The sequence below is a fragment of the Lasioglossum baleicum genome, chromosome 8, assembly GCF_051020765.1.
Source record: "Lasioglossum baleicum chromosome 8, iyLasBale1, whole genome shotgun sequence".
Taxonomy (NCBI): Eukaryota; Metazoa; Arthropoda; class Insecta; order Hymenoptera; family Halictidae; genus Lasioglossum; species Lasioglossum baleicum.
Window position 1 is genome coordinate 14,474,433 of NC_134936.1, and position 20,005 is coordinate 14,494,437.

Genomic DNA, 20,005 nt, shown 5'->3' on the forward strand with positions numbered 1-20,005 from the left:
ACACGTATCGGCGGAAACTGCACGAACACGCCCACGTATACCGTCATTTGCGCGTCGATATCGATGTTTATGTATCGATATATCTCGCCGGCCTAGAGATCCCCCCCCGGAGCAAACTGGCTCTTCGACGTCTCCTGCTTCTTCGTTCCAACTATCGTAAATTTCTCGGATCCCTAAAACGCCGAACGGAAAGAGCGACAGCCTCCTCTCTGTTGAAACTGCTCGCATTCTCCTGAAGCAGCGAGAACTCCGTTAGTCGAGTCAATGAATGCTCAAACGGGGGAAGGAACACAATTTTTGACCTTGGGACTTTGTTTGATCTAGTTAGGAGGTAAACATACTAAAAGTCCCCACTCCTAGGAGGTGTTGTATTATGGAGGTCATTGTCATTGTATTTCTGTAGACGTGAGAGATGGAGCTCTGAAAGTGGTTCCATTAGATTTGGGGTGTCGAAGATACTATTCAACGACACCAAACAATATTACTTTTGAAGAACTACATACGTACCTGAAAATAGTATTATGTAATACATATATACATTATTCCTTTATGTTCCACTTATGTAATATATAATACATACTATTTATACATATAAATACGTATATATTGACTTACATATAGAGTTAGAGCAGTGGAATAACGGAAAATCCGGAACTTATGTTTGTCTGCAAAATTTTGCAATTTACACATAAAGTTACAATTGCTCTAACTTTGAAACGGTTGAAGATAAAATAGTAAATTAATATACATTCTTGAAGGAAATTTAATGCTCTACAACTTCCTCTGTTATGACTTTTTCGTAGGACGAAGGGCTGAAGAATTAGCTAGCCAAATAAGGCAAAAGGCGTGAGGCAAAAATTCTTTCTTTCAAAATTAGTGAATTTTGAGCGCAGATATTTCGGAAACTATGCGAGATAGCGAAAAACTGAATGGAGTCAATCTTGTGGCACATTTTGTGAGCTTTAATCTTATATGTAGTAGTCTTATCACTAGGACGCATAGTTTTCGAGATATAAGCGAAAACCGAAAAGAGGGACCTCCTAGGAGTGGGCACTTTTAGTATGTTTACCTCCTAACTAGTCCAAACAAAGTCCCAAAGTCAAAAATTGTGTTCCTTCGATTTTCGTCCGACCACTTCGTTGACTGGACTACGTTTCCTCCACAGGATTCGCGGATCGTACACCCTTGTTTCGAACGATAGCCATCGCTGGAACCGCGATGAAACATCACTCCTAAACGCGTTGCTTATTCGGCGTCTAACACGGTAATTATCGTGGGCTCGCCACCATCGACAGAATAACCAACAGGGTGTACCGAGGAGATTCTGTAATGAGAGCGAGCATCAATATTTATTGCACACGGTAGCCGACATCATTTCCCACAATGTTATAACGAACACGATCAAGATACGTCGATAACCAACTCCTCCGCTTTATTCCATTGTACATAATTACGCTGCTACTCACCGACCATAAAATCCCGATCACGTGATCGCGGTGCGGACATCCGTTTGAATATTCTCCCCTCGTTCCCGCTCCCCCCCGCTCTGCTCCTCGTACCGGCACCCTCGCGAGCGAGGTTCTTTCACGTAGCACAGTCTCCTTCTCCTCGTACCAGGAAGACAACGTACATACTCGCGAGGTGTTGCGAGAGATCACCGATCTCCCGGCACCTTTCTCCATTGTCTTCGCGCGGATCTTTAATCCCCGGCAACGTCCAGACGATTTTCGCGACGCTCCACGAAATTCGAAAGGCGGGCGCCGATTTCTATCGGACGATGCTGGAAATTACGCGAATGTCGGAATTCGCTGTGGAACGACAGAAGGGAAACCGAGACGAGAGGGGGATGAAAGGGGATGTCGTTGAGGGAGCATCGATTTACGAGTCGGCGCATCCGCTCGGCGCGAGCGTTATTGAGATTAACAGGCGTCCATCCGTTCGACCGTCGATTCTCGATCGTCGAGGAAGTCGGACGATCCGGTCGGAAAAATTCGCCGGCTTCGGATCGCTTATCGCGACCACCCAGAGACTGAGTCAGTTTCAATGAATTTTAAACACTTCGCAGCCAACGCTGCGGAATTAAACCACCGGATAGCAGATAACCGGTGCAACGTGTGTGGTCTTTCACGTGAGGCAAGTCGGCGGCGGATCGAGATCGATGAAATTCGACTGTTGCCCGAGATGCTGGTTATTAACCACGCGATGCGCGAGCTCGAGCGCGTGTTCGTTGAGATTCACGGCGCGAAATAATAACGCGGCGCGGCTACAACGAGGGAAATTTATCCTCGAATTATGGACGGCGAATCTATTGGCGCGGCTTGAACGTCGACCGCGCACGAACCCCGGACAATACATGGGCCACGCGGAACCCATCGAAGTGGATGATTTATCAGCGGGCCGCGTGCGCCGGGAAAATGATACGAAATGACGAGACCGATCGGTCCTCCGCTTTCCGTCCGATTCGGCTCCCCTCTTTTTCAGTTTCGCGGGGAGAGTACGCGCGACGCATACCCAACCGAATTTCAAATCTGCTTGCAAATGAATTTAAATCGCGCGCATTCGTATGCGCATCGCTAAATGCTCCGCGCTTATTTTCGCCTATTCGTTAGCCCCAAGGACACCGAGCGCGGGAGGTAGTACGATCTTGGATCGCGTTACCAGCCTCGGCTGGCCGGTTGACACCCCCGTTATTATCGGGATGACAAATAAAGCATTTGATACGCGACCGATAATTCATCGCGGCCACGCTCGAGGAATGTAGCGAGATGTTAAATCGATAAAGTGTTTCGCGGCGAGGCGAAAGTCCGAGAGAATCGGTGCGGCGGGACGCGAGGGGCAAAGAATTATGAGCGTTATTACGGAGTTCGTCGAACGGGGTCTCGCGTTGCGCGGGATCGAGCCGAGCGAGAGATCTCGTGCTTCCTCCTGTGCCCTTTCGGAGAAACGCGTTCCAACGCTCGGAGTCGAGTCGAGACGCGTCCCACATGCGTTCACAGTTATGAACCGCAAACGTCCTAATTATATTCATTATCCCTTAGAAAACCGTGCAATCGAGTTGTTATCGTCGAATAGAGAGCACAAGGCCGACTTGCGGCGGAACGCTTCGACGCTCGAGATCCGGGGGTGGGAGCGTCGTTCGCAGAGAAACCCGGGAAAAGAGAGAAACGAGTTTCGTGCGGCGATAATCCTGGCTGACGGCAGGTGGTTTCCTGGAAATCGGTGTAAAATATGTGCGGCGCGCGTGTGTCGTACGCGCATTCACGTAAGCGTCGGCCATGCGAACGGGGAATTGCAAATCGGCGAACGAGGGGAGATTTACGGATCGCGTTTATGCAAACAATAATGCGGGGCCCGGCTCTGTGTAAGAGCGAGAGACGCGCGGAGCGGCCTCCACGGAGCCGAGAGACGGTATTCGAGTCGACCGGCAAAAGGATATCGACGTACAAGAATTGGTGCTGTTAAAGCTCGAACGGCGGGGTTAGGTCGTTCCCTCAATGATTCACCGGATAATGGAGACGAATGCGGCCATAACTCCTCGTCTCCGCGAAACGTGTGCGCTGCCTCTTGCCTATCGGCCCGATACCGTTCCCCGGACCCGGTTTAACGCGCTCATTCGCTCATTCGCTCGCTCGCTCGCAATTTTCTTCGGCCTTTTTTGTCCTCGCTCGTTTTCGCGTGGAACGATGCCTCGCTCGCCGGGCTCGATCGTCGGATGAAGCGGTCAACGATGAAATTGGAGCGGAAGAAAGCGTCTGGGAGCCACCGAATAACCATCGGCTCGCGAACCGTTAATAACCGTCTCGCGGTGTTCGCACCTATCGGAGATTAGGTAGTTGACAATCTGGAACACAGGACTCATACATTTTTACACCGCCTCCCCTGTGTACGGTAGTTCAAAGTTTCCCTTTCCGCGCGGAGCTTGGTAATTACCGCGTTCGCCGCGTTGTAATAACGACTCGCGGACACCCGCTATTCGCGAGTAAATACTATAATAATGCGACCGATGGCGCGTTATGAAGCGCGAACCGTACCCGACCGATGAATAAAGTATGTCCGCATATCGGCGGCGCATTTCTCCTCTCGACCCGCATTTTTTCAACCGCCTCGCCCCGGTACCTGTTGCCCCGTTATTGGCTTCCATTACGTGCACGTGGTAACGCGTACGAGCGGACGAGCGGAGGGGGATAAAATCAAAGAGCGAGAGAGGGAGAGGGAGAGTTTGGTCGAATCGTTATCGAAGGTCCGGCCACGGCCGACCGCCACGTTCGCGTTCACGGAGGATAATCGCGCACAATTTCTCGCCTCTTTGCTTTGGAGCGGTTTCACACCTTGGTCGTTCTTTCTCCTTCCGTTGGCCGGGCGTTCCTCTCGTGGCACGGCCCGGCCGCAAAGCCCATCGGGGCCCGCGCGCGGCTTCGAGGTAAAAGGTTAACTTGATAACCACGCGGTAACCGCGGCCTAACCGCTGGCGCTGCAGCGAGAGAGCCGGGTCGAACGCGAGCCAACACGTACGAGCAACTACCGTAAGAGCCCTCCGCGAGCTTCGTCGTGTTTTCCCTTCGCTACTTAGAGCTCGTGATTGCGGTCGCAACGACTTACCATGCCACTTGAAACGGCTGCATACTCCTCTCGGTAATCGCACGGTCGCGGCCCCGTCCAGCCTCGCCCCGGCTCTGTCCCGCGATTCCTGCCACGGGATATCACTTAGCCGCCGACCAGGTGCGCGCGTCCTCTCTTTCCCGTACACGGAGACCAGCACACACGAAAATTTAACGATCCGCTCGGCGGCGTCTCGTACGGGTACAGGACGCGGACGAACGAGTCGGAAGACACCTGCTTCGACGCTCGCGTTCGCGCCGCTAATGCAATCCAGATATTATCAATACCTCCGTCCACAGGGGGGACGCGAGCAGGACCTATCGGTGATCGTCGAGTTTACTTCTCGCTTTCCACTTAGCGCCTACATGATCGTACATCCTGTTGCATTAGCAGCCTATTTGTAAAGATCGAAACCACCCGGGGTCCAACAATGCCGCGAAGGTGTGTTCGGCCGGGAGGTGATCTTTCGCAGCGTGCGCTCGCTCGGCGGGTGGTCGCTTGTTCATTTCGTCTCGGTGACTCTTCGATACGGGACGACGAGCCATCCTACTCGGTTCTCGATTCGTTCTCGAGCCACGACCGATCGAGGAGTTTTCGTTTCGCCGCGATCGACGAGGATTCGCGATTGCTTGCGACCTCCGAACCACGTACCACTCCCGCAACCTTCCTTATCCAGCCTCTTCCGAATTCTTGGCACTCCCAGCGACCGTGCTCCTCCTTGGCAAGAACGGTTGTACGTGGCTACGCGGAGTAATCAATTAATTTACCGCAGTGCAGTACGCAGGCATCCTCCGTCTCCTCGGAGAGAGAGAGAGAGAGAGAGAGAGAGAGAAATGGTCGAGGCTGTGTGCGAGCGTGCGTGTGGAGCCGAACACCACCACCGACTAGCTCGGATATTAGTCGAGATTGAGTCTCGAGAGCCGGGACGAATCACGGGGATCCATTAGCTTTTATATGCGCGTAGAGAGCCAGCGTACGTACGTACGTAGATGCTGCGTCGAGATAACGATGCCCGTACCTTCCCGATCGGTCGACCGTCACGATAATTAGAAAATTAAATTGTCTGCTTGCTCCTTCGGCATGCCGAGTGCCCGCCACCGAGAGCCAATCTCCCTCGCGCTGCTCTTTCTCTCGAAAGCGGATCCCTGCACCTGCTGATCTACAGGGTGTCCCCCTTCGATCTCGCCAGAGAATTTCGAATAAACGTTTTTTTCAGTCGCGAGCGAATGAAAGCGGCGGAGAACGCTGCGCCGGTAGATTTAGTGGAAATGCAAAGAGTCTTGAAAGCGGGGAGAGAGAGAGAGAAAGGGAGAGACTTTGCGGTATCTTAGTCGGTTCACAGATAGGCTTGGAAGATAACGTGGAGGGAGGGCCGGTGGGTGGTTGATTTAATGGCAACGAAGCGGCCGGAGAACGTAGAGAACGTAGGGTGGTAGGCTCGGAGCTACGGGGTGCACGGGCCGCGGGGGTGACTCTCTGATATTTTAATACGACGGGGAGCGTGATGCTCGGTCATCCATCTAACGCCGCGAGAGCGGTTAGTGCGTGTGCACGCTCGGTTTTGCATACACGGATATCGCGATGCATTCCGCCGGTAAGTCTGCGCGCTGGTCAGAAAAGCCGTTTTCGTTCTGTAACAGGAAGGAAGACGGTTTGTTACCGTTATCTGCGTTCCTGCCTCTCCACGTAACAGGGAGAAGAGGGCGCCCGCCGGAACCAGGAAATTCTCGGCAAATCCCCGAGTAACTCCAATCATCGACGCAAGGGTGTTACCTTGCAGAAACAACTCCTCCTCTCTTCGAAAAAAAAAAAAGGATTTCGATGTTCGTTCATGCAACGAAGGCTCCAGCCGTCGCGTCGTCTCGGACGGAATCGGCCGAGGGGGCGTGCGAACGAGCCAGCCTGCCAGGGTAGATTCTCGTAGAGCGCATCTAGGCAGAGCAGCGTTTCTTTCTCGATTAGGTTCCCACATATTACCGAGCCACCCCCGCGACGTCCGCGTCTTAGATCTCGGTTGGGGTACATCCGTGTGCGAGGATTCGCTCGCGCCGGCTTAACCAACGTTTCGACGTTGTTTTTTGTGTCTGGCGGGCCCTTCGCTGGCCAGGTCCGGGGTCCGCCACGATTTAGTGGCCCTAATTGCAGGGTTCAGCTATTTAATTACCGGGTTCGGGGCCCCGCCGCGGCCGTCCCTGCCTCCCCCACCCCTACACGCCCGCTCAAAATGCGAGTACATTCATACGCGGGAACACATAAAGACGCGGCTCGGCTCCGAAGTCCACCCACAAAAACGGACATCAATTCCTCGGTGCGACCCGCGACAAACCGCTGCCATGTCCGGCGTCTCTTCCGGCGATCCTTTCACCGGCGCCGTTTCGTACGTTACGACAACCTTGTTTTCGACTCGAACGAGAAATTTATGCAAAGCCCGACCGACCCGCGCGCACCGTGTATATCGCTGTCCATCGAATACGCATTGCATACCCGCTGGCTAGCCACCATTTTACTTTACACCCACGTATCACTTTACGTGCCCCACTCGCAGCGCGCGTTCTCCTACCACCGAGACTGCGACCGAGCATATATCACCTTTTGCTCGCACCTTGGCCCACCTTCCTTCTCTCGACCGGGCTCGCTGCTATAGGCACCGAAGCACCGCCGCCATTTTGGTACCCACCTTTCGACGCCGTGCAAAAATCCCCGGTGCATTCTCCGTTCTCTTTCCCGCACGAATCCGTCTGACAATCTTCGCCGACGTCGCTTCGCAAACGAACGCGTCCTGATGAGTCGTTCGCTTTTCTATTTTGATATATGCATTAGAAAAATGTGAGAAAATCTATGAATTTAGAAAAAAGCCGCAGTAGAACGTCCGTCGCGTCGTCCTACGCGAAACGAGCGGCGTAAATCCATGTGAATGGAGCTCCGGATTTGCTCTGACCCCGGAATCTCTCAGTCACCCTTAATAACAGGCCTACGAATCGGCAAGAAACGTGAGGCACCGCTCGGTTCTCTGCACGGGCGGCTACCAAATGATTGATAAGTCCATAAAGCATTCCGCGGCGATCCCGATCCTCCGGCAGGTCCTCTGTCCGGTGTTGTCGATGGTGGCGGACTTGTTGATGCCCGGGTGAACGCGCACGGGTTTGCGGACGTGTGCGTGCCACGGTTTTTTGGCCGCGGGTGACGCGGTGACGAGATGATGACCGACCTCGAAGTCGGAATCATCGTGATTACCCCGCCCGCGTAACCCGTAATGCGGACCCGAACCGCCGGAGCAACTGCCACCGTTGCCATGTACCTACTCCTTCTCACTTTCTTTCTTTCTTTTCTCTCCTTTCTTTTCTCTGCCACCCTTCCCCCCTTCGAAAGCGCACGATACACCTAGTTCCGATGCGTTCGCTAATTTCTGTTATTAGCCCGACAGGAACTGATCACCTCCATTTTTCACCAGGAAACTCGCGACGGCTCCGGATCATTCCCGATCCTCCGCAGATAAGTTCCCGCGCACGAACAGGTTAATTGCCGCCGCGTCCGACGTTTACTCGACTACTCGCGTCGGCGTTTTCGTTCCGCGCTCGATGACGCCATCGAGAAACACCCTTCGCCTCCTGCAGCCCGATTTTTTTCGGATCTTCCCGGCTAAAACGAATGATTTCCTTTCCGGAAAAAGAGGGTTCGACGTGTTCCGGAAACCCGGTGACACGTAAATCTCTCTAGTCGAACGGTATCTAAGCTTCCTCGGTGACGAAGGGTGTCGTGGGGAATTCTCTAGACACACAACTCTCTCTTCTTTCTCCCGAGAAATAGAGAGAGAGTCGATTAGTCGACCCCGCGCAACCACGAGAACCCTTCTTCCCGCCCTTGGAAACGCGCGAGAGTTTTAATTGTAGGCCGCGGCCACCACGGTCGGGGTGAGGCTATTATTCTTTCTCTTGGTCGGTAACGCGCGTCCCGAGCGCCGAGAGCCGATTCTCGCTTCTTCTAAGACTCGAAGAAAAGAGAAGAGAAACGAGAAAGGGAGAAAGATGTAATAACAGAGCGCGGAGCCCGGTCTCTCGCGGCTCGAAAAGAACGACCGTCGTTCTTTTCGTTGGTCCATCCGTCCCGTCCGTCCATCCGTCTGGCAGTTTCATATCCACGAGTCTCCCACCGGTACAATTTTTCATCGCGCTACACGGTACACGCCGATACGCCTCCTCCGGGCCTGCCTCGTGCCCTCCTTCGGCCGCCATTCATCATCCCTTAACGCGATCGGCGTTTACTCTATTTGGGAAAAGCTCGTTGGCGCCACCTGGCCCGGATATCGACGCGGTCGATCGACCTGCCCGACGATGCTTCGATCGATCGCGTTCTCGACCCCTTCCGTCTCGTAAGAAACCCCATGCTAATGAAGTCTGTAGGAACGTTCCAGAACGCTCTGCTTTCTGTATTTTTGCGGCCGAAGCTTGCAATAAGAAAACCAACTCGCAATTCTTCCACCGTGTACTTGCAACAACATTGCAGGTCGTGATTCCTCGTCCATGACAGCGAAGGAGTTAATTGGTCCGGCCGTAATTCGCCGGCTAAACGGGGTCGGTGAATGCGAAAGGATTCGGACTGGCGATCTTTGGGGTTTTCGGCAGACATTAGGCGCGGAAGTGCGGGATAATGTTACCGGGAGAGAGGAGTGGGCGTCGTCGGCGGAGAGCCGGTGGGGTGTCCTGTGCCGCTGAAAAGAGCACAGAAGGGTGGTGAATCGCGGCGCGGTCGAAGGCGCAAAATAAAGCCCCGACAATCGACTGCGCGGGGCTACGTTTAAAGAGCCCCCCGAGGTCTCTTGAAGCAACCCGCTTATGGGAGACGCGAAGACTTTGTCGGCACCGGTAGTCTCGGTGTCAGTCGAACCAATCCTTTGGCTCCTCGGTCTCGACATTCTAGCCGGTGGTGAATGGAGATCACACGGGGTTCCCACTGTATCGAGTTACACCGGCCGAGGGAGACGCGCAACGAGAAGAACGAGCAAGAAGAAGCACTTCGGCATTATGCGTTCGAGGGAGAATACGAATCCATTCACCGGCAATCATCCGTTCACCCAAGCGTTCTTGCCTCTCCGCCGTCTCGTTCGTTCATTCATCGTCTCCGTCGGGTGGAACTAGTCCGAGAGTAATCCGCGGGCGCTGGACTGGTTGAAATCGTAGGAGGAAAATTCACCGGGGCTCGATCGAGGTCGATCGAGCGAAACGATCGCGACGGATCGAACCGTGCGTGTCCGCGAATAGAAAGTCGACCGGCGTCGTTACGAACGTCGCAGTCGAATGCGCGGCGATCGATGTTCGATCTTGCGAGGGAATTTATTAGCGGCGATAGATTCGAGAGATTCGAACCGGGAAAACAAACACGCGACGCTCTGTACCGTGAGCCGAGCCAGGAATCGAAGCTGACGGCGCGTAACGCTCGCTATTCGCGGCACGATAAACGCCGAGGGAGTACCTACGCGATATCATTAGCGGGAACGATAATAGGCACGATCCTCGGGCTATGATCATTATACAATATCGCTACGGTGCGGTGCCACGGATCGAACGCTAAAAACTCGCGCGCATCGACTCGCGGCCAACGTAACTTACGAGCGTTACGTAGAGACGGCGGCGGCCGCGCACTACCCTGCTATTACGTTACGCTACAAGGTACTTTATCGCATTAATCTGCCGCGTACGTGCCCGCGATTTTTCTGAAACTTTCTCACCTGGTTTTTAATCGGACCCATAACTCACCGGCCGGCGAGCAGCTACATCGAGAGCTCGTTGTTTGACTTGTGCAGTCGATAACCGGCTATTTTCTAAGCCCCGGCGAAATTGAATTAAACGCGCGTCTCGCGACAATCGAGTTCGATCCCCGACGACGATGCGAGATTTGATAATTGAATTTTAATTGGCGAGCATCGGGCAAGACGCGCTCGACGCCGGGTCTCTACCCCCCTCGCGAGCACGCGATACCTCATTAACGAGATTGCCGCGATTACTTTGAACCGACGCGACTCGAGAGCACACCGGGAATTCCATTAACGCTCGCGGCTCGCATGAAAAACGGTCGAGGCGCGGTCCGAAGATGCACGAGGAGGTTGCGCGAGGTGTACGCGCGCGCGAGCGCGACCCCTCCGAGATTACCATTGACTGCGTAAAATCGACAAACCTGTTCCCGGGCCGGCGCGTCGCGATACGCTAATACCTCGGACCTGGTCGTCGTTATCTGCCTGTTCGCCTCCCACGCACGACCTCGAACATGTATCGGCACCGGAGGAAACGAGCGAGGAAAATAAAGGATCGGTCGGCGAGAAGGGGGATCGAGGGAACAGGCAAAAAGACCGGCGACGACGATAAAAGCGAGAGGCAGAGGGAAAAAGAACGAGCACGAGGCAGGAACGAGAGGAAGTGGGAGCGGAGGAAGAAAGAGTAGCGGCAAAGAGGAACGAAGGAGAACGAAGAAGAACGAAGCGCAGAGGAAGAAGAAGAAGAAGAAGAAGAAGACAACAACGACGACGAAGACGAAGATGCGGTGACGACCGCGGCGGCGAACCACGTGATCGCAGCGCGTTTTAATTGGTCGGGAGCGTGGTCTGCGGCGCGATGGAGGGAGCACGAGGCTGATAGGGAGAGAAAAAGAGGGAAAGGAAGACGGAGAGGGTTCGTTAGGGTTGCCACGAGGATTAGACAATCGCGAGGTTGTACGAGGAGGATCGTTGCGAGGGCGGGCCGCCGCCTCTGCCCCACCAGCAACACCTTTCAGGATGGAAACACACTTGTGGAGTGTGTTCCTGCGGGACGTGTCTGGCCACCGCCACCCGACGCGGTCTCTCCCTGCACGCACTCGCGTATCCGAACACCTACATATGCTAAGAGACGGCGGAGCGGCTGCAGGGGAGGGCAGAGAGAAGGCGAGGTAGGAGAGGAGTCGGAGCGAACGGAGAAAGAGAGACAGAGAGGAAGAGAGAAAGAGGATCCGCCTCCGTCGAGGCGCTCTCCTCTCCTACGTGAGCGACGAAAAAGCTCAGTTATAATTGTTGCACGCCGCGAGCTGCACCTACAGTCCCTGCCGCTTAATTGCATCCTTCTTCCGCGTCGCAGCGGACACGCATCGCGACCCAGCATCCGACGCGACGCGAACTATCGAGACACGCATCCGCGTCCGCGTCCTCGACCGACCTCCTTGTCTCGGGGACCGACCTCTCCTTCTCGGCTCTGCCTTCTGCGGCCAACAGCCACAGAAATTACTGTGATTACCAGGATATACGAGGGGCCACGGCAACCTTCGAACGGACTACCGATGCCGGGGAGCGCCTCCGCCTCACGATCGACCACCGACACCGGATTCTCTCGATACGCCAAGGATCTATAACGGGAGCCGCGATCTCGCCTCCTTTCAACGCTCGATCCTGAACCGTGCTGACATCCCCGCGCAACCAAGCCCGAGAGAGCCCACCGGACCACGAGACATGCCCATTCATAACGCGTCCAAGATCCGACCGAGCGATCCTTTAATCCCGTTCACGAGATAGGTGCATCGTTCTCGAGAACGCCGTGTGTAATTCGTGTTCGAACCTCCGCCGAGAATTTCGGGACATCCAGCACCGTTCGTCAATATCGACTGAAGCTGTACAATATGAATTGCGCGTACCAGTACTCGCATCCGGCTCACCCGCAAAACGTCATGACCATGCCGCCGACTGCTATCCAGCAACCTCATCATTCCACGGATACCGAGTACCTCGAGGTAATGTAACGATTATCACGATAGCTTAGATCCTTTTGTCTATGTCCCGAAACGCGAGTGGCTTCTGTCGTTTTCATTCGATCGCAGACTGTGTCAATATTGGAAAAAACGAAAGACTGTGGTTGCTAAAAGGTGAAGCGAAACGTTCGTCGCCGGCAATATTTGAGGGAATCTATCGGCGACATCTGCTCCCTTCTGCGACGACATCCTGGGCGGTGCGGAGCCACCCTCCGTTAATTGTTCATCTCCCGACTGCGAAAGAGGCCAATACTAGAATACGCCACGCGCGACACCCGTTCTCCTTAACGCGCTGCCAATTCATCAGCGCTCGTTCGGAATTCGATTTGCGCGATTGCCAATCGGATGATCTGGCAATTCAATTTGAACAAAGGCACGCTCCTGGAATCCCGCGTCGAATTTACCAAAGAATCGCGTAGAGACCCGCGAGATCCCGTGGTGGTTGCGACGATTGTTAGCTGGGATCGTGCATAGCGTCGTCGCGTCTGCGAGGCGTTCATTAGGCGAGCGACGTTCACGGCAATAATAAATAGGAGTCGATCGGCTCGCGTGAAAGGTTCGAGGGGGAGGGGGAGGGGACGTCGAGTTTCACGAGACTGCGGCGAACGAGCGAACGGATGAACGGAAGAATCGACGGGAACGAGAGAGGCGACGAGAGTGCGAAAGAGAGACGTAGCTGGGGGATATTAATATAAGGGCTCGATACGTAATTATAGTGATTACCGTATTGCCAGGGGGCGGACGAGGGCGTCCCTCAGTTTGCACGTCATTTTGCAATCTCAACTTCCAGCGAACATGCCCGCGAATTTGTCGGCGGTCCTTCGCCCGGCTAATTGTTTCCCCCTTTCCGCGCTAATTCTTCACGCTTCCCGTATTCTTTTTCCTCGAAAATCACCCGAGTCCCGGAAACGGATGTCCTGATATTTAGAGCAACAAAGGTCGGAGTTCGTGCAGCCTACTTTTTCACTCGACTCGATAAAAATTGCTCCGCGACTCGTTCTCCCCCCCGGTGGTCGCGAAGCGTGCGGCATAGATCGTTGCCGTTGTTACGATGCTTTCCCGTCCGCGACCTGTAATTATTACCATTCGCGGTGATTATACTAATAACTCTTTCGCGTTATCTCGGCGTGCCGTCGAGTCGTACCATTAAACGTTCATTTGCATTGTTTGCTTGACAACGTTATGTATAACAGCCGAGATTGGCGTTTTTGTCACGGATGCTTCGGCTCGACGAGGTACAATCCCGCGGGACAGCTATTTACGTAACGTGCGCGCGAGTCGCGACTGACCGATTCGATGCGAATCGACTCGACTCGTCTTTCCCTGTGGTACGATGGAGAATGGTTCCTTGTTCGCGGATTACGCGCCGACAGGACAGCCAAGCGCCGCGTGAATTACGGAGGATCGGCTGCTCTCCTCCCCATGGAACACCCCATAAATCTGCTCGGAAGCGTCTCTCTATTCCGGACCACGTTGTAGACGGAACCGCGAGCTGCGCACGGGCACGGCCCGGCCAACGAGTCCGTAAATCAGTCCTAGACAAGTTTCTCTTCGCCTTGTTTCACGGCAAAACGCGCTGCTCGACCTTAAAAGCCTCAAAGAGGATGCTTGTACGCGCCTCTGCCTCCCGGTCACCGCTCGGCTCGCAGAGACGAATCGCCGACAACGGTCAAAACGGGCCCGCAGGGATATTTATTTGACCGCGGCACGGCTGGAAGGTATCGCTATAATTCTTTCCGACAATTAGAACACAACCATACTCGACCAACCGGAGACCATAGAGACCGGTGTTCCGCGCCGAGAATAACTCGGAGCTGTATCGATCGCGGATCGTCGCCCGCGGCGCGGCCGCTCGAAGGATCAAGCGAGAACGATCCGCGAAATCCCGTTTCACCCGTGTCAACGCGAACCGAATCCGTAGAACCGTCCGCCATTAGAAGGTGCTAACAATCGCGTGCAGCGAGCCGACCGCTGCTGTACGCGGCCTATATCGTTCAAAGAATGTTTGCACGTTATCAGCGCTCTTCCATTACATACTCGACGCGAGTGTTTGATTTATGAAACGAGCATCGGAACTGGTTGACACACGCCACGCAGCTTTTTAACCGGTCGTCGTTGTTGCGAATCAAATCGTTTCGCGGAGAAACGCCGCCGAGAGGATACGCGGCAGACTATTGGCTAGGATAGGCTAGGCTCGAAGTCGTTAATCGTTACCGCGGAGAGCACCGATTTCGTGGTATCGCGCGACCACGATAAATTATGATCACGTACACACCGTCGACGCGTCAAGCGCCCGGAATCGTTCGTATTAACATAATGGCTGTTCCGTCCCGTCCGAACTCGATAGCGATAGACCAAACAGATAGCGAACGCGGTGGTTATTAAACTCGAAGCACCTTCTCGTCCCCGAGCAGCCTACCGGCGAGCTTACACAACGATACAGGATACGGGGCTCTCTCTCTCTCTCTGGTCCCGGCCTGGTCTGGTGAATCTTCATTTTCGACGGTCCCAGCCGCTATATGCGAAGCTGGTTCCTTGGTAATTATTAGTCCATCAGCATCTCCCGATGGCCACATGGTCGTATAAGAGGCAAAGGCCGAGCTGGTCCCAACGCGGACCATCTTAGCTCCGCGAGGCCGCCCTGTCATTATCCGCCCCCGTCAGGCCCGTGGGCCCCATTTCCCTTTCAACCCCGTTCACCCCCTTCCCACCCCACCCCCCGAACTCTGCCAATCAGCGATCCGTCATTTCGTGGCGTCGATATCGCTCGATCGTTACCGAGGGAATCAATTGTCGCTCCTCTCTCTCGAACGACTTTTCCATCCTCCTTTTTCCTCGGACTCGGATCCAACTAGGTGCGTGACGGCGAGGCTGCGATACCGAATATCGGCCTCGCGATAATAAATCACTGGGCCGCCGCGCGTTTTATCCGAAAAAAATCTAAAAACGTACGGTCTGGAAGGGAACGCGACGAGATCGATCGAGGGCCCCACGAGAGTACGCTCGCACCCTCATTTGCACGATCCGAGTCGTTTGCTCTTTGAAAAGACGTTAACGCCCGGTTGTGGCCCCGATTCATTGTGCACCGTTCATCCCTCTTCTCGTTTGCTATAACGGTGGCCGGTATCCTGTGACCTCGAGGAGGTGGGGGGGGCGCGCGCGGATCACACCTTTTGTGGCCGGATCGCACGCGATCTACGCATCATCCTCTCCTCGAGTCGGCCGGGGGGTGGTTATCGACAATGGCTCGCACGGGCGCGCGTTCCGCGAAATATTTGTTCGCGACTCTCATCGATTTACACACGGAACCTCCTCGATACGCACGCGAAACGCATTACGCCCGTGATAGAATTCGACCGAGCTGACCGCGATACGTCCACGGAGACGAGTTAACGAATCGAAACGAGCCGGCGGAAGCGTTCGGGGTTAGAGGACGGCCTTCTTTCCGGAGCGACAGACGACGAAGGGGGCGGCAGTGAATGGACTGCGATTAGACAGCCGCCTCGCCGCAGTGGCGCCTCGATCTTCTGCCATTATGGAAAATTAGGACCTAATGCGACCCGAACGCGTCGTCCCTTCCTACTCGCAACAGTGGCGTAGACGGTCTCGGATCGGCACCGCGTGGAAACTAGAGATCGCGGTTTTCAACGTGTACTAAAATACACGTGTGCACGTGGTACGTGAACTGTGTAGTACGAATTTAACCCTTTGCACTCGAATGGCGAGTGTGAGGCGCCAGTAAAAATTGCCACACCATTATTCAAAACAGTTTTGATATTATTAAATTCGTCTGTTTTTTTATAAATTGTGAAAAGCTCCACTGTTATATGAGAAAACTGGTTAAATTTTATGCGCACAATGTATAAAAGATTACATAGAATAAAAATGATGTGGGTTGAAAGAAATGTCTTGATTTTCGAATTAAAATTGCTCCGAGTGCGAAGGGTTAAGCATCCATTCGGCACGTTCGAGTCCGACAACTGAGGTGTTTTTGTTTCTCGATCGAATTCTGTTTACGGATCTTTAAGGATGTTCTGGAGGTATATAAAAACGCAACAAAATTTTTGAAAATTTGACAAGATATAATTCTTACTAAATTAATGCAATTACCAAAGTTTGGGTTCGATTCACTGCACCGTTTAAGAATTATAGTAGCTTAAAGTTTGCACATTTTAACACGTCTTCTTATGGAGAATTCATAAAATTCCACTTGAAACAACCCTATTTGAACCTTGAAAAAACGCAACTAGAAACTCCAGCTTTTTATATGTATATATGTATAGTAAAAATGATGTAATTAATTATGTTCAAAATTTATTAGGATTCACTAAACAGTTACAGAGCAAAAAATTATAAACTGTTACAAAACGTCATAATCGTTTTGTCATCTCACTAGCATGGAAACACAACTGTGTAGACCACTGAATATAGCTACAATCAGAGGGTACAATTATTCGCAAAGGTCACTTACAATTTTTTATAAAATGAAGACAATTTGATTAAAAAATAAATATAACATGAAATTCACTAATTAAACGAAAGCTTTTTAAATTAATCTATTTTTTTCATGCAAAATATACTCATGAATGGCTTTCATTGCCAATATATTGATGGATTTCGAATTTCTTGTATTTTTGTCTCCCATTGTACCTCCAGAACATCCTTAAATTCTTACTACACAGTTCACATACCACGTGTATCTAGGTGCACGGTAGTGCACCAGCCAAGTTCTCGCACTACCTCCTTTTACACGAAACAACTTAGCCGTTTTTTAGAGGCTTATAACTCGGCACTGTAGGCAGATGGAGAGATGTAATTTCGTACACTTGTTAAATGCTATCATGTCTCAATATTGACAAAACATTAATCTTCCAACATTAGTAGGTTCCGGAATATAGGACCTCAAAAGTCGCTTTTGTCACTGACTGACTGACTGACTGACAGATCATCAAAACCTTTTGGGTACTTCCTATTGACCTACAAGCTTGAAATTTGGTACATAGGTCCACCATAACATACATTCAAAGGAATAATTATCAAAGTTTGAAATTTTACACCTTAAAGGGGTTGTATTGAAAAAGAAACATTACGAAATAGGTACGTAGGATAGAACATAGAAGCATAACATACATAAGTATACGTTTTATTAGCTTCGAAGTCTTCAAACTTGGCCGTTACTTTTTAAACCGATGGCCATAAAAGGTGTTAGCCCTCCATGTACCTCTTTCAAAATTAAATAGCGTTTTTAAACTAATTTTTACAAACGCTTCTTTCAGTATTGCAAGAGGTATTTCTAAGCTAACGAACTTGGCCGTATTTCGTTTGATTTCACAACTTTTTACGGCCACAGGAACTTGGCTCCTGTTTACAGGATGTTTTTCTTGGGATTTATACACACGTGAAATAGGGATCTCCAGTAGGAACCTCTTGCATAATACGGCGAATCGTCGTGGAAACGTGAACTAGCACGCCAATGGGGGAACAGTTATAATAGTGCCCTTGCCTAAATTCAACCGGGTGTACGCTGAGGTCGCTCTACACGGTCGAGTCAATAGCATTTGAAATTCAAACTCCTCGATTAAAATCGCATTAGACGCTCGTAAGACGGTATACCGCGCGAGCGCGCTCCGTTTCTTATGCTCCCTTTGCATGGAGCTCTCCGGCGACGTCGTAATGCCCGAGAATCAAGGGCAGAGCTCGTCCACGACGACGGCGCAAATGTCGCCGTAGATTAACCGCGTCCGACGCTCGAGAGAAAGAGAGCCCGCGGAGAACGATTAATCAATATATGTAGCTACCTCGGAACGAATGCTTATTAAAGAACGAAACCGAAGAGACACGGTGCGCGGCTGGAACAAATTCATTCCGCAGCGAAGGTGCTAGGACAGAGGACCGAGCAGGCTCTTTCGAAACGGCTGGTCGCGGTCTGGCTGAAACTGGAATCACTCGCGTAATCGCGGCAAGTAGAACGAGGAGCGTGCGTGGGCCGACAGGGCCACTCTGTGCTGTTTCCTTCGCAACCAACGCTCCGAATCGACCAATGAGAATCCGATCGAAGTGTTCCTTCGCATCGCATTCTGTAGGATCTCTCTCGACTTTCTCGGGTTCTCGGGCCGGCTATCGGATCAAGCTGAACCGAGAAAAGAGGGAGACTCCGATTTGTATATCAATTACGGGGGCCGGTCGATGAACTTTGCTCGTTTCGCCGGTATCGGATAGTGGCATGTCGGTATTTAAATACCAACGGCGTGCATACCGTTACGTCAAACAACGAGGCTGAGGCCTAATACGACAACTTCGGGTCACGTAAGCCTCGGCCTGGAACGAGAGACGCGAGAGAGAAGTGGGGAACGAGAGTGGAAGAGGAAGGACAAACGTGGAAAGAGACTCGATGAAGCTGAAACGGTCGAAGAGAGGGCACCGAAGTCGGAGCACGCGTGCCTCCTCTCTCGCGACACCGACGCGACGTCGACGACGACGATGACGACAACGTTCACGACGACAACGACGGTGGCGGTGGCGTTGTGCGCGCGCACTTCACGGTTAAATTATCCGGGGGAAGGGCTGCGCGGATGGTCGTGGAGAGCGAGAGAGAAAGGGTTACTCGAGGGAACGGTGGAGCGAGAAAGAGAGGAGGAGAGCGAGCCCGATGGGGGGGAGAGAGAGAGAGAGAAAAGGTGGACGGGATGAGAGTGGGGGGGAAATCGGAGGGGATAAATAAAGTAAAGAGGAAGCGGGCACGGCACGGAGGCGGTTAGGGGCGGTAACTAGTTAGGTCTGGGTTCCGCCCAGCAGGCTCTGCCCCTTTTTTGCCCGGGGGCCGAAGTCTCGCTGGCTTCCCTACTACCATTCCCCTCTGTCTGGTCAGGGCAAAGCCGATCGGATAGCCGGCAGTCTGTCACGGGGCGAAGAACGGGAACCACGTTAACCGGTTTCCCCTAAGCACCAAGACGTTTTCGACCCACTCGCTTTTTTACCCAGACCCGACGGCCGTGGACTCGACTTCACGGCCCTTTCTTTCTTTCTTTCTCTCGTCCCGTCGACCGAGGCACGAGAAGCCTCGTCCTGTGTTATAACGCAAGTGAAGTGTACCTACGGGAGAAAAAAAACGGACATTGGCGTCGGGACACCGCGTGTCCAGGACCGTGATCGCTGCCGCGGACGCAGACACGATTCGCACCAGGCCAACGGAAAACCGCCAGGATTCCGCGACCAACCGAGCCTAGACGCTGAACCGTCAACGGGATGTTGACCGACATGACACCGGCTGCGGCTGGTCAACTATACCCGCAGTTGCAATCTATCGCCAAGTCACCGGTTCACGGACATGTGGTGAGTCCGCGCGCTTTCGAATTGTAGCAGTCCGTCGCGTCACGTCGCGTCGGTAGATTCTCTTTCGACGGCGGCGCGGCAGCAGCGAAAACTCGAGATTAGGAGTTAACCGCTGGCCGGGTTCGTTCCCGAGGGAAAAGGGTAGCTGTCAATCTTCGGTTTCCTCGGGGCAAGGTCAATTACCGAGGCTGCTCCGAGATAGGGATCTTAATCCGTTCAGGTAGAGCACGAATCAGTGATCTCGCGCGTCAGGTGCTACTGTTCGTCCTGTCATCTCCGTGGAAAGGCGCTCACGACGGGCGTTTCG

The 20,005-nt window shown here is 52.9% G+C and overlaps 1 protein-coding gene across 6 annotated transcripts in view; it reads left to right on the forward strand.

Moving 5' to 3' along the window:
* The window catches only part of Sp1 (transcription factor Sp8), a 77,637-nt gene that overhangs the window by 36,341 nt on the left and 21,291 nt on the right, over window positions 1-20,005 (forward strand). For 3 of the 6 annotated variants that reach the window (XR_013009399.1, XR_013009400.1, XM_076428633.1), the window contains exon 1: window positions 10,523-12,348. The exons of 2 other annotated variants lie outside the window; for them this stretch is intronic. Coding sequence is in view for 1 of the 4 variants with exons in the window: in XM_076428633.1 (XP_076284748.1) it covers window positions 12,238-12,348 (111 nt within the window). In the remaining 3 variants the exon portion in view is untranslated. One more of the 6 variants, XR_013009401.1, reaches the window with a different exon arrangement.